At 45.6% G+C, this 14,758-nt stretch overlaps 1 protein-coding gene across 1 annotated transcript; it reads right to left on the bottom strand.

Annotated features, from left to right (window-relative positions):
• Positions 1 to 7,196: 7,196 nt before the first annotated feature.
• Positions 7,197 to 14,479, bottom strand: EDN1 (endothelin 1). The gene is made up of 5 exons (XM_006057776.4): positions 13,834 to 14,479; positions 12,098 to 12,266; positions 10,594 to 10,752; positions 10,324 to 10,437; positions 7,197 to 8,419 (listed from the first exon to the last, which is right to left on the bottom strand). The coding sequence occupies exons 1-5, from the start codon at positions 13,895 to 13,897 to the stop codon at positions 8,317 to 8,319; spliced, it is 609 nt and encodes a 202-aa protein (XP_006057838.2). The 5' UTR covers positions 13,898 to 14,479; the 3' UTR covers positions 7,197 to 8,316.
• Positions 14,480 to 14,758: the final 279 nt, after the last annotated feature.

Below are 14,758 nucleotides of genomic sequence, written 5' to 3'. Positions count from 1 at the left end.
TTTTGTTGGGGGCCAGCGTGAGGCACTCCGCCCGTGGCAAAGGTCATGAGGAAGGAGACTTGGCATACGCAAAGGCGGGATCGAGCCTCAGGAGTCCCCCTGGAAATCCTCGAGCATCTACCCCCATAACCAGAGCCTGCCTACTTTACTACTTTGTGCTCTCACCTACACCTCTGACTTTACGGGGGGCTGTCCCCCACCACCTCTTTCGGAGAAGGAGTTAACTTAGAGCTCCAGTTAATAATAATTCCTGGGAGTGATAGGAGTGTTTCAACCTACAAACTCCTCTGAAGTTTCTCTAGCCTGCCTGACAGGCTTGTCTGGCCACATGTGATTGCTCACAGCCTCCCAACCGTGAGAGGCACGAGATGCTTTAAACCTTCTAAAAACAGGTTCCTTAGAAAAGTTAGAAAACCACTAGTATAAGTATAGTGGGCTGATTAGAAATTGTATTGGTGAAGGGTTTTTCATTTGTTGAGCCAATGTTTGTTGCTAAGTCTCCACATCCCCTGCTCTTACACACGTTAATGAATATATAGAAGAAATAAGTATTAAGCTTTGATATAAATCACGTTAGACCTTAGGCTAAGTAAATTCTTTTCCTTAACTAAAACCCACTACACCCTCACCCTATAGGGATGTAACTTTATTTGGGTGGCGTCTGTTTTGAGAATAAGCACCCCTGGAGAAATAAGTGTCCTGGTTGTCTGACCGCTGTCACAAGGAGAGGGTCATAAATTGTCAGCAGGCCCCCTGGCCAGAAGATGATGTAACACCCCTAAGGCCTCTGTATACATTTGTATGAAGCACCTGACTTTGATAAAAGTCAGGACTGCTGACCCCACGTGACTTTTGTATAACATCTCAGTGTATAAAAACAGACTCTGGAAAATAAAGAATTGGGATCAGTTCCTCGAAAGACTGGTCTCCCCATGTCTCTCTCTCTCTCAAACTCTGGCTGAGTCCCCATCTGGAGCGCGGAACCCACCGTGCATACTAATTTTGCCTGGGCTTCTAAGATCCGACCGGGGAGGCCTCAGTGTCTCCTCTCCTTCAGGAGAACGGAAGGACGCCTGTGGCCTACGTAAGTGGCGCAAGCTTCTTGTCTTGAAGTTTTATTGGTCTCCCACGTAAACCAAGCTACTCAGCCTCTTTTCTCCACTAAATTTTCCTGCTGAGCTATCCTCATTCTATTACTCTTTACATCTCTAATTAATATCTAATTGAAGCTATTGTATCCTGATCCTCGCCGACGCCGTCTCCCCTTCAAATACCCTGGATCAGCCGGGGCTGGACCCCGGCAGAATTTGGCATGCTGTAAAAACATTAGCTATTACCCCCATTTGCTACCTTTGTCTTGATGGGTCCCCTGAGGTCTGGGATCATGTATTGCTCATTCCCTCTCAGTTCAAGACCCACATACCCAATTGGCTATTTCACATTTGACTTGGTTGAACAAAGCCTATCTATACCCTCAACTCACTATATTCTTGTTGAAATATTTATAGATGAGATGGCAATGATACTTGGGGTTGCTTCAAAGTCATCCAGGAAGGCAGGGCAGAGTGTTAGTAGAGGTGAAACAGTATCAGTCAAATTTTGACAACTGGGACTTCCCTGGTGGTCCAGTGGTTAAGAATTTGCCTGCTAATGGAGGGGACATGGATTTGATCCCTGATCTGGGAAGATACCACATGCTGCAGAGTAACTAAGCCACAATTACTGAACCTCAGTGCTTCAACCACTGAAGCCCTGGAGCCGGTGCTCTGCAACCAGAGAACCCACCACAAAAAGAAGCCCACATGCTGCAGGAAGATTAGCCCCTGCTCACCACAACTAGAGAAAGCCTGAGCATAGCGTCAAAGACTCAGCACAGCCAAAAAATAAAGTGGTTCTTTAAAAAGAGAAAAAATGTTTGACAGCTGTTGAACTGTATGATGCGTATGATGGCTTTATTATACTCTCTCTCACATGTGGGCTATGTTTGAAAATATTGATAATAAAGAATGAAGAACTCAGAAATTATAATACTGCTTTGTCTTTCTATCTGGTCCTTCTTATTGTCCGCAGATAACATTTTGTACTCTATGAAGCAGAGAGTGAATGGCAATGGGAGATTTTTTGAGATGGGGAGATAACATAAATTATTTTTTAAGTTCTTTCTAGCTGTGCATCCATGCCGATTGTGACTGAAGCACAGGGGGAAGATTGTTATTATAGTGGTAATATTGGGGTGAACTGGAGTACAAAGAAATAGAAAGACTCTCCCCAAACAGACAATTGTCACTAAAGTGGAGCCTGAATAAAAGAATATTTTAGCCACACACTCTCCAGAGATCCCTATAAGTGGGTCTTATAAATCTTCTGAAGTCTTATTATTACCTTTGCTTTTTCTCTTACTGAACCCTGTCACCCATCTGTATATTTATTAATTCATTGATATACTATGCCTGAAAACCTATGCTCAAGGTTGGAGGCACCAGAGACGGTGAAAGTTCTCTGCCCTTGCCTGGTCTGAAGATAAAGAGATACAGACATCGAGTCTACTTAAACAGGGCCAAGGTCCAGATCGTCTCCAAGAGATCAAGGTGGATCTGAAATTCTAACCTCCTTCAAGGCTTCTCCTGTTTTAGGGTGACCATGCTTCCCAGTTTGCCCATGACAGGCTGTGATCATTGCTAAGAGCATCACCAAGCACTGTTTGAAGTGTTAATGAGAAATTATCTGGCTACCTTTCTGGGTCCAAATTTAATCCAAGAGGCCAAGACCCAATCTTACAAGTAGCTCCTTCTTGACAATCCTGTGCCAAGTCAGACAAAGACAAATATCATATACTATCACTTAGGTGCAGAATCTGAAATAGTGATACAAATGAACTTGTTTACCAAACAGAAACAGATCCACAGACTTAGAGAATGAAACAAGGGGGAAAGGTAGGAGTGGGAAAGGATAGACTGGGAATCTGAGATGAACCCGTACACATGGCTGTATTTACAATAGATAACCAGGGGACTTCCCTAGTGGTGAAGTGATTAGAACCCCATGCTTCCAGTACAAGAGGCTAGAAGTTCTGGTAGATCGAGGACCCTAGCAAGTTCTGGTCTGAGGCAAACCTCAGTTTTGGCCACCATCAAACTGTCCTGCTAAAAACCTCCAAGGAGGCCAAGAGTACCTTCAATTATTTCCATTTATACAAAAGAAGATCAGTGTATGAGTGAAGCAGGCATGGGCAGTGAAAAGATGACCCAGAGGGATGAGGATGTAGCAAGTTCCTGACCAGGTATCGAACCTGTGCCCCTTGTACTGGAAGCATGGAATTCTAATCACTTCACCACTAGGGGACTTCCCTGGTTATCTATTTTAAATATAGCGTGTGTCCATGTTCATACCAGACTCCCAGTCTATCCTTCTCCACCCCTACCCCCACCACCTTTCCCTCTTGGTTCATTCTCTAAGTCTGTAGATCTGTTTCTGTTTGGTAAACAAGTTCATTTGTATCGTTATTTCAGATTCCGCATCTAAGTGATAGTATATGATATTTGTCTTTGTCTGACTTACTTCACTTAATATGACAATCTCCGAGTCCATCCATATTGCTATATACCCCATTATTTCATTCTTTTTAATGGCTGAGTAATATTCCATTGTCTATACATACCAAACATCTTTATCCATTTATCTGTTGGTGGACATTTAGGTTGCTTCCATTTAGGTAGCTTCTTGGCTATGGCTGAGATATTTAGTTTCATAATAGCTGGTAAATACTCATAGAGCAAGAAGTCTAGAAATTCCATCCTGGCTCCCTTTGGCTTCCCCAGACTTCTGGACTTTTCCACACTTGGAGGTTTAACATTTGGCCTAACTGGAGATCACCAGGAACCCGCTGGAGCCACGGAACCACCCCATGACTCTGTCCTGGTCTGTTCCAATCGGTCAGTGCCTTTGCCATGCCAATGATTGTTAATTTCATCCCTGGACACTTTCACAGCAGTTTCGGGTGGAGGCTTGGAATGACTCAGAATATAAAAGAGAAAAATGAGCTGCAGAAAGAAGAAGACTTGGCATGTCAGAGTCTGGATGGGCTGCCTCCCAGAGCACGCTGCCTGTCAGGCTGGGAATGCATCACTTCCCTCAGTTGGTGACCCCCTCGGCTGAGGCCCTTCTGTTCTCATTGTCCAATGGCACCAGCCCTAGATCTTTTTCTGACCATCACCAGGGCTCGAGGGAACACTGCCACCTCTGCCATCACATCCATCACCATTGCACTCTCTTCCTGTTTGTTGGATCTTCTTCCAGAAGTTGTCAGTGAAGCCCTCACGGCACCAGATTCAAAGGCAGACATTGCAAATTACAGTGAGTTTCTGCCTTCTGTGCATGGGTGTCATGAAGATTAAGCAGTGAACAAATATCACACAACTGAAATGTTCGTGAGCGGGGCTCTGGGGCACAGTGATGCTCCTGAGAGAGTACTAAGAAGAATGGGTCTGGCAGCCCTTGCCAGGGAGGCTAGAAGGCACAGCTTCTGCGAAGAGTGATTCTGCTTCACCACCTAGAACCCTTTCGTAAGGTTTGCTTGAGCCTCTGTCTCCACGGACCTCCAATCATCTCTGAGTGAAACAGTCCTGCTCAAGGTCTCAGGCTTCAGAGGCACTTGCTGTGTGACCTCGGGTAAGCCACTTCCCTCTCTGAGCCTCAGCTTTTTCATCCGGTAAAACCAAAGATTGCTCTTTCTTTCCTGAGAGAATTCCTGCTTAGTATGATACTGGTGGTTGTGAAAACTCTAGTTAGTTAGTCTAATACCCTGAGCATTTCAGGGAAGCACAGGCAGGAGAAAGGGCAATGGTTTCCGTCACACAAGGAGCCTATCCCTGGAGTGAGCATGAAGTATGATAACAGATGCCTCTCACTTCACCAAAGACCACTTCTCCCCACCCAGGATCCTCTGGTCCTTGGAGCCCTGAGATCAAAGCTCTGCCTGGTCCTGATCATGAAGAGAGACATAAACGTGAAGAGAGAAATCTTAAGTGGGCTTCTAGAAACTCACTTAAGTGGGCTTTTACAGGAAAAACAGCAAGAAGCATGGCCGACCATCCCATGAGTTCACCCCTTGAGCTGGCATGGCCCTTGAGTAACATTCAACCTTTCCTCTACATACTCCAAAATATTGACTTCCTAAGAACCTTCCAGTTTATTTTACTACTGACTCTCATGCCCTAAGAGCGCTGCTTCATGCTTTTTTTTTTTTTTAACTTTTCTTGCTGGTTACTGAGACAGGAAGCATGGAGGAAGAGGATTTAAGAGTCTGAATAATAATTTTTTTTAAGAAAGAAAGAAAAAGAAAATCTTATCTCTGCTGCTTCCTGTGTTTTACTTTTTCTCAGTGGCTTCTTCCCACGGCAATTCCCTCTTAAATATCTTAGATCCACGTCCTCCGAGCTCGAATCTTCACTATTGCCCATCACCTCCATTTCTTCGTGTGATCTCAGGCTCACTCTTACCGCTGTTAGAGGAGTTCCTCGTCTTCTTCAGTTCACGGATGAGGAAATTCACAATGCCAGCGAATGGAAGAGCTGTTCAGGATTAAGCAGGGGCTAAATTCAGGCCAAGGCCCTTGTCAATGTGGGCAAAACTTCACTATCCTCTTGAGAATCGCACACCAAGAAACTGTGCTAGATGAAGTGAACTCTACAAGCAATCCCCCCAAAGACATTGGTGCATGCATGCATGCTCAGTCATGTCCTGCTCCTAGTGACCTCATGGACTGGAGCCCGCTAAGCTCTTCTGTCCTTCTCCAGGGTATGTTTGTTCCCTAGAGAACATTCGTTCTCTGGGGTATGTTCCCAACCCGGGGATCGGACCCGTGTCTCCTGCATCACAGGCAGATTCTTTACCACTGAGCCGTCTGGGGAGTCCCAAAGACACTAGACTGTCTCCTAAAAACAAAACATGAAAGATGAAAACCAATGCCTGTAAAGATGGAAACCCTGCCCAGGTACCTGAAGACTGTTACTGAACATCCTTCAGACGTGTCACTGTTGAAGAATAGTAGCCCCAACCCCCCACCCCCGTGAGCTGTTATTTGAGGAAAAACCAGGCATTCTTTCAGGCTTCCCAGAGTGACTCAGTGGTAAAGAATCTGCCTTCCAAGCAGGAGACTTGAGTTTGATCTCTGGGTCAGAAAGATCCCCTGGACGAGGAAATGGCAACCCACTTCAATATCCTGGGAAATCCCATGGACAGAGGAGCCTGATGGGCTACAGGCCATGGGCTTGCAAAAGCGTCAGATGCGACTGAGCAACTAAAACAGCAAATACCAACACGGCATTCTTTCAGACCCTGGTAGAGAAAAGCGGTGAAGATTCTCAGAAGCGGATCAAGCTCATATGGGCTTCTGTGGGCAGCAAGCATCTGCAAAGCTATTCTCCCCACTGGGTTGGCAGGTCAGCCGAGGCAAAGTGGAGAGAAGGGAGGGAATGAGAAGCAGGAGGGGCCCAGAATCAGCATTTGGCATCTCTGCCTCCATGGGCATGTGTCCAGTGCTGGGCTACCGGGAAAGAGCAAAAGTACTTGGTGTTCCTCAATAAACAAACTTCTTAATCTGAGCAAATAAAAAAGCCACTGGGAGCCCTGACTCGCTCTGAGCGGGCCATTTTCCCAAAGCAACTCTGGTGTGGAATGTGTGTAATTAGGTACCTTCAGGGAGGTGGCCTTGCCATCACTTCCTTTAGTTTATTAACATGGAGAAAGCACCTCTCACCACACCATCAGTTTAAACTGCTGGATCCTAAGAGGCCAAGCCAAGTTAATGGATGAAGTCCCTGGAGAGTCTGCAGGTGTGAGGAAGCACAGAGCGGCTATGTAGGAAAAGAGAGGTGTGAAAGCTGAATTTTTGTTTGGTGTTTAGCTAAATGCAATGGCAACCCAGTACTCTTGCCTGGAAAATTACATGGACGGAGGAGCCTGGTAGGCTACAGTCCATGGGGGTGCAAAGAGTAGGACACGACTGAGCAGCTTCACAAATGCAATCAAAAAGCAACTTTTAAGATATAAATCAAATTCTTGTTGTCGGTAGCTAAGATCCTTTTTTCTTCTGATTGTCACCTTTCCAAGAAACCATCTTTAATCATTCCCCTTTTTGAATCTTACCACTGTGGCTCACCTCTCAGAAATTTCAGAGATGATTCAGAATCAGTACAGTAGGGAAAAAAAATATTTATTTTCTAAGGTCATTACCTTGACAGGCAAAACAAAGCATTTTTTCAATTTCATTCAGAAATACATTTAAAAAAATACATAGACCAATATGGCCTGCCCAAACGTATATTTAACATGGTAAATATAAGGAATAAACTGTTTGAATATAAATATCTATAAAAATATAAGTACATCAAAACGTAATCCAACCTCTTCCATGAGCCAATAAAGGAAAATAATTTTACTGCTTTAAAGCATCACCAATGTTCACCCTTCAATATCTCTTCACAACAACCCTACACCATTGTGTTTCCAAAAATCAAGGTAAGTGAGGGAAATTCCTGATTCAACTGATCTTTTCATTTTTCCTTAGGGAACAGAGCTAGTAGATGACCATGAAAACGTTATATCTACTATTGATGCGTTAGACAGACTTCCACGAGGCTAGGAACTAGGATGGGGTTTTTTTGCAGGGGAAGAGTTTGGGAGGCAATAATTAAAGGTGGGAAATGCTTTGTCAGAGTGCAATACAGATGAGGTAGTCTCCTATGCATGAAACTCATTCTGATTTTCAGTAGTAACAGTTTCTTTCAGTTTTGCATTTTATGAATTAGAAAAACAAGCCTTTTTTTTTCATTTTTACTCGAGTATTTGTCCTTCGAGTGTTTTCAATTTGTGCATTCCTTAGAAAAATCTTCACGGGGCTTTGGAGTTTCTCCCTGAAATGTGCCAGGCACCTGAATGAGACACAAACACTCCCTTCGGACCCTCTTAGAAATTCCGTCCACAAGTGGAATCTCCTCTCCTCCTCCGGCAGGAGGAGGAATCCCAATTTGCAGGTCACTGGGTCTCTTTGCCTTCTTTGCAGGGCCCATTGCCACCCCCATGGAGGAGAGACGGATGAAAACAGCTCGGATGGAGACAAGACTGGCTGGGGGCACTCCTTAACCTTTCCTGGAATGCTTGCACCCAGGGCGCTGGTCCCCTGCCAGTCTGGAACAAGAAATCGTCTGACCAGGCAGGACGCATTTGCCTCGATCCCAGTCCCGTGGGCAGCGCACAGAGTCAGGCCCAGGGCTCTCTGTGGACGAGGAGCTTCAGACAGGCCCCAAAAACCTGCCCTCAGTGAGCGCGGTTGTAGATCACTTTCTTATCTCTGTAGAGCTGGGCTTTCAGCTTGGCAACATGAAAAGATGTTTTGATGCTGTTGCTGATGGCCTCCAACCTATTAAAACCAGACAAGAGAAAACAAATTTTTTTTTTTAGAAAAAATTATTCTAGGGCAAAAGAAACATCTAAAATTAGAATCTGGCACAAACAAATCTAAATCTGGATCCTCAACTTTCACCCTCAACCACGACTGCGTGCTTCTCTACTAACCTCAAATGAAAACAAACTGCCTGTGATGCCTAGGGCGAGGCAGGGTTCAGTGAGCAAGGAGAGGCGTGATGCGGTCATATCTACAGGGGCTGGGAATTAAAGAAATTTTAAAGCATGATTTTAAGGTAGACTAGAGATACTTTCTTCTCTTTTTTAGCCCTATTCCAAGCACTGTTCCAACTTTGGTGGGATTGTATGGAGACACTTACTCAGCAAAGGTTTCAAATTCTCAATCACATGAGGAATTGAAGCGGGCTTCGAGGGGGAAAGGAATTCAAAACAAGAAGGCCTACAGGCAGGACCCAAAGCAAACGTCTTATGGCAATTAAAAACTATCATTTTTGCAGTCTTAATGTTTTCTTTGGGTGGGAAGAACAGTAACATTGATTTAATAGTTGATGTAATAGAAACTAATAGAAAAAAATAATAATTTCCAAGTCAGTTCAGAAACGGTGGTTTACATAATCTTGCCATCTGGAGAAGCACTGTGCTGTGCTCAATCTTATCTGACTCTTTGCGACCCTGTGGACTGTAGCCCTCCAGGCTCCTCTGTTCATGGGGATTCTCCAGGCAAGAATAGTGGAGTGGGTAGCCATGCCCTTCTTCAGGGGATCTTCCCAACCCAGGGACTGAACCCAGGATCTCCCACATTGGAGGTGGATTCTTTACCATCTGAGTCACCAGGGAAGCCCAGGAATACTGGAGTCGGTAGCCTATCCCTTCTCCAGGGGAGCTTCCCGACCCAGGAATTGAACCCGGGTCTCCTGCATGGCAGGTGGATTCTTTACCAGCTGGGCTACCAGGGAAGCCTGGAGGAGCACTAGTGGCCTGAGTTCATAAATATGGAGACTTCAAGGTCACGTGGGGAGCGCTGAGCTTGGCCCCAGACAGTAGTAAACAACTCAGAAGTTGTCCATGACCTCCTGGCCTGTGCTCAGAACACTTGGCTCCTAGAACTTCTTGCCACTGGATTTCTAGGAAAAAATGCCTCTGATCATGAGAGGGAATCATAGACTATAGGACAGATCTGAAAGCAGGATTCCTCCCCGCAGCTTGTGAATTTCAAGATGCTTAGGTTGTGGAAGGTTTATCCCTATAGAGTCCCTCAGAGCAACCCTGGGGTGATACTAATCCAGATCCCAGCTCGTGATTGATTAAAAAAATAAGAAAGCTGTTGAGAATGACATTGAATCTCCATCGAATGCATTTCCCTATTAAAAAAGTAAATAAATAAACCTGAAAAACAACATGTCCTAACTCTCACCAAGCCTACTTAATGACTTTATTTTCCCTTTGGCCATTTGAATAACTGCTATGTTTTTGAAGAATTTGATTATACATGATTAAAAAAAATAAATTTTCCCTGAAATGATTTTTAATTTCTCAGGGAAAGCTGTAAATATATTGACTCAGAGATGCAAAAACTAGATGTGACCAAATGACAGAAGTGTCCCTAAACAGATTTTTGTTTGGATGAGTGGTGTGTGTGCTAAAGGGCAGCAGACTGAATTATGTAAACCACTGTTTCTGAACCGACTGGGAAATTATTATTATTTTTCTCTTAGTTTCCATTACATCAAAAAAACTTTTGAGAAGGATTCTTTGGCTCTTTTAAGTCTAAAGAACACAGAGATTTCCCTTTCCTCCCTTCGCTTTATATTGTCTTCTAAGCCTTTCTCCCACAGAGGTAAGAATGACTGGAGACTGTTTATAGGTAAAGGGGACCAGCTGTTCATAAGAGTCTCTTACCTTCTTGTTTTCCTTCCGGCCACGAGCTGCTGATGAAGACACTTCTCTCCTAGCTTAGAACAGTCTTTTTCTCTCTTTTGGTTGTTCCAGGCTTTCTCCATGGAGTCTTGGTCCCTGTCAAAATACAGGTAGGGAGGACATTTCAGCAACAGGAATGCTGGTGATTCTCAGTGTCTCTGTTGCTTTCTTCAAAGCAAGACAACAGCATCACGAGAGGAAGAAGGTCAGGAGGCCAAAAAGCTGATCAAAAACAAAGATGTTTCTACTCACCTGAGTTCTTTTCCTGCTTGGCAAAAATTCCAGCATTTCTTGTCTGTCTGGCTAGCACACTGGCATCTCTTCCTGTGGACTGTCGCCTTTGTAAGCAAGAAGTCCTTTAAGGACCGCTTGGACCTAGAAGGGCTTCCGAGTCCATACGGAACAACATGCCTATTATGGAAAGAGAGAAACAGACGATATGAGCATAATTAATCCTCTCCAAAGGCTGCATCTTTGGGGCCAACCGCCTTCCATTAAGACAGAAGGAGAGCATGCCGCAGCATTCGGTAGCGAAACTTAGAGTCAAAAGTGGTAACAGTCAGGACCATGTGCCCATCAATGGCCCTGAGGGTGTGGACCCAACCGGGAGAAAATCACGTTCTCTAAGTCAATGACATTCCATGTCAACTCGACAGAGTTCAGTTGCTTCTTGACACAGCAGCCTTGCTTTTTGGCCGAAACTATGACATTTCTGCTTTGGTATCTGTTTCATATTTTCTTCCTTTTCTCTCTACTTAGTTAACAGCTCTTGGGAGGTGGGGGACTTCCATGCAAAACCATGACTCATATGATTTTGAAAACTGATTTTTCAACTCAAGTGATCCATGGATATGCTAAAAGGGGCCCCCAGGAAGGCTGGAGGAAACAGGCCACCTGGAGCGCGGCTCATGCCATATCTGCACACCTCTGGTGATTTTGGTGATTATCATGTGGCTATAGAAGGACTCTTTGCCAGAAGGCTCTCCAGTAATTTCCAACGTGTTCATTATGATTCTCACCCAAGGAGTAAAGTCCTCCCTTTGGAACTATCACCTTACCAAATATTGGGCCTGCCATGGTTTTTGTTTGGTTTGACTTGATTTTATTTGGATTTTGGTCATCCTCGCTATAACAGGACTCTGCAGGTACAATCAGTGCCTTTTTGTTTACAATTCTTTCTGATGAATGAATTACTTTGCAGGAAGTAAGGGGGAGAAACTGCTCTCTTCACTCTGGAGGCAGAAGAGAAATCTGATCAAGGTATTCCTACTGCTGTCATGAAATAGGCTTTTCCAAAGGGCAAGGACAAAGGAGTCGGGACACTCAAGTTCCAGGTCTCACTCTGCACAGACTCAACCTTGCAAATGACTTCAACAATCTGGGTCTTAGTTTTCTCCAAAAGTAAAATGAGGAAACAGCCTGTAAGTCTCTGTCATCACTTCTGCCTCTTAAGTCTCTATGCTCCCATGAGAAGCACAGGTTAGACTAACCCACAGATGACCTCAGCAGTGGCTCCTTTCAACCCAGAGAATTCGAGAACACTCACCCCTAGGCCCGATACAAAGATCTTCCCCCCAACCCCCGAGATGCCTGACACCCTCTGGAGGGGCGTTTTGCCCACAGAGGCACTTTCCTGTGGTCAGCTGTGCTACCTTCAGGGACCACGCCAGACAATAACCAGAGAAACTGGGGCTCTGGTCTTCCGTGGAGCCAGAGGGGAGAAAGCCTAGAGTAAGGATGCCCTCTAGAGACTCACTCTGGAGTGTTGACCCAGATGATGTCCAGGTGGCAGAAGTAGACACACTCTTTATCCATCAGGGAAGAGCAGGAGCAGCGCTTGGACCGGCGGGGCCTCCAGGGTGTGGCAGGAGCCGGCTTCTCCCCGCCACTCTCTGCTCCCGCGCTGAGCTCGGTGCCCAGGACCGCTGGGGAGAGAGAGACAGCAGGTCAGAGGGAGGTGTCTGCTCCAAGCCCCGGAGGCACACGGGCCACGGCCTGGATGCCAGACCCAGCAGAGCAGGTAAAAGCAGATGAAGCACACCACCAGCCTGCGGCAAGAAACACGAAGGAAAAAGGATGATTTTTTTCCCCCTCTTCTTAACATGACTTCACCTGTGTCGCCACTGGCTTATCCGCCTTCAGAGAGATTAAACAAGTGCAGGGGAAACAACCACCTGAAAAGGGACTTGCCAGCCCCACGAAGGATGCAGCCTTCAAGGAAATACTTAGAAACACTGCTTATGAGACATTTAGGTTGGCTTCTACATGGAACCGAGCGCAGCCTACCGTGGCTTAAAATGGGCTGATGACCAAAACAACCTCAAACTAAGTAAGTCATACTGTCTTTCCCTAGACTCCAAGCCACTTCCCCAGGCGGGATGACCTTCCATTCAGTACCCACTGCTTCCCACCTTGTGTTAAGGCAGGGAGTAGCTCAGAAGAGCGGCACCTCTAGAACTTAGGTGGAAATCCAGAGCTTCGGGGAGGTGATTGGAAAGAGAGAAGTCAGTTGAACAGGCGAACCCCAGACTGAAGAGATCACCAAGCAGCCGCTCTTGGAACCCAGACAAGGTTCTGTGGGCTTTGGATTCTAAATCCCGGGAACTGGAGGGCGTGTGTGGGATCTACCAGCTCCCCCTTCCTCACGGCAGCCTTGCCTCCTCTTACTGACAAGTTAGCCCTGCAGCTTATCTGCCCAATTTTGTACATTTCAAATGATCAGACACATTCCAGGATTTTCATTCCCTTGACATCCTTTTCTCTTCAGTCGGGGTCACGAAAAGACAAAAAAAGTGCATTGACCCTAGAAAGAGAGAAACAGGCAGATGCTCACACACTATCTAAATCCCTCGGTAGCCACGATTTATTCTAGCTCCCCTCCCAGGACAGGTGAATAACACTGGAAATGGAGCTTGCACTGTTGTGAGTGCCAAAAACCTGCCAAAAGAAACCCAAAGTCAATAATGACAAATTTTAAAGAAAACATCTGCTTCGCCCTGAAACTGCCTGAAGGGTTTTTCCCCAGACTGTTCTGCAGGTGATTTTAGTGTGCATAAACTGCTTGAATGACTTGAATAAAATTCCTTGGCTTCAAGTTGAAAAGTATGAATATTTTACACATTAACACACTATTAAAACAGTATTTGAATAAGATATAAATGCCTATATGTCCTTTTACCTGTCTGAACAGAAAGTTTGCAAACACACATTTAGCTAAATTACATCTTGTCTTTAAGTCATATTTTTAAAAGCGAAGAAACACACTAGGCAATAATAATCATGTCACTTTAATGCTAGAGGACCAATGGTCTTACACAGAGGATTTTTTCCCCCCCCGCTAGAAAACTTCAGCAGCTCTGAGCACTAACCCCCCTACACTTGATTTCTGAGCGGCAGTCATAAAAACGCAATGGGAGAAACAGAAGCAAGAAAAGCATTAAGGTGGAAAAAAAGACCACAGCATTCAAGGATTTTACAAGTCACCGTGCCTACCTGCTTCTGGAGCTCCTTGGAAAGCCACAAACAGCAGAGCGAAAATCATGGGGAAATAATCCATTCTGGGGAGGGGGGGCGGATAAAAGGAAGGGTTCAAAACCTTTCCCCCTGCAAACTAAACTCGAAGGGAATAAAAAAAGAAAAAGTGCAGGGGGGGTAAAAAATCAGCTTCAGTTCTTTCCAAGCGCTTCGGGTTCTCCGGATCTCAAAATGGTACTTCGGCCTGATTGCTGTTTAACGGAGAGAAAAAAAGAAGTCTGCTCTGCGGAGAGGCAGAGCGAGCGGTCCCAGGACGCACGCGGCGACGGCGGCGGCGGCGGCGCGCGGACCCTGGAGGCGCCGGTCCCAGCGCGGAGGCAGGAGCGCGTCTGACCTGGACAGCTCTCGGCCGGCTTTTTATATTGAACCCCTATAGAGTGGGGGTAAACAGCTCCGATTTTATTCCAGCCCCCAGACAATGTTATTGTGTCATTAGTCACCACCAGGCAACGTGCAGCCGGAGATAAGGCCGGGCTCTAGAGGAAATCACTGCTAACTTCAGAGGCAGACGCCGTCTGACAATTCAGGGGCAGGGCTAAGAAAAAGAAAATACCCATTAGAGAGGGACCTTTGGTAAACCTGCCCGTGCGGCGCGCAGCCGTCTGCTTCCCCTTTGCAAGCTGCCAGCCCCGGAGTTCAAGAATCAGAAGAGGGACTCCAGAAAAGTCATACCATTGGTATGAAAAGTATGAGCTCCAGTTTAAATAGATTGTATTGTTGTGTGAGAGGGGCGGGGGGGGGGGGATTTTTTTTTTTTTTTTTATTGTTGTTCGCTTCACTTGCCTTTTATGTCTCTCTGATTCCTTAGTGCTGATCAGACCGGGGGACTCTCTCCCTCCATCCCCTCTCCCCACCGACTCGGGGTCAGTTTATCTTGGCAGAT

The sequence above is a fragment of the Bubalus bubalis genome, chromosome 2 (assembly GCF_019923935.1).
Source record: "Bubalus bubalis isolate 160015118507 breed Murrah chromosome 2, NDDB_SH_1, whole genome shotgun sequence".
In the NCBI taxonomy this organism is placed as follows: domain Eukaryota; kingdom Metazoa; phylum Chordata; class Mammalia; order Artiodactyla; family Bovidae; genus Bubalus; species Bubalus bubalis.
This window is presented reverse-complemented; position numbering and strand designations above follow the sequence as displayed.

Bases quoted from the DNA above. Each gene is read 5' to 3' on its own strand.
- EDN1 (XM_006057776.4), bottom strand. From the start codon at position 13,897: ATGGATTATTTCCCCATGATTTTCGCTCTGCTGTTTGTGGCTTTCCAA. The intron at 12,267-13,833 runs GTAGGCACGGTG...CTCTCTCCCCAG, and splicing joins CCAAGGAGCTCCAGAAGCAG to CGGTCCTGGGCACCGAGCTC. The intron at 10,438-10,593 runs GTGAGTAGAAAC...GTATTTTGACAG, and splicing joins CAAGCAGGAAAAGAACTCAG to GGACCAAGACTCCATGGAGA.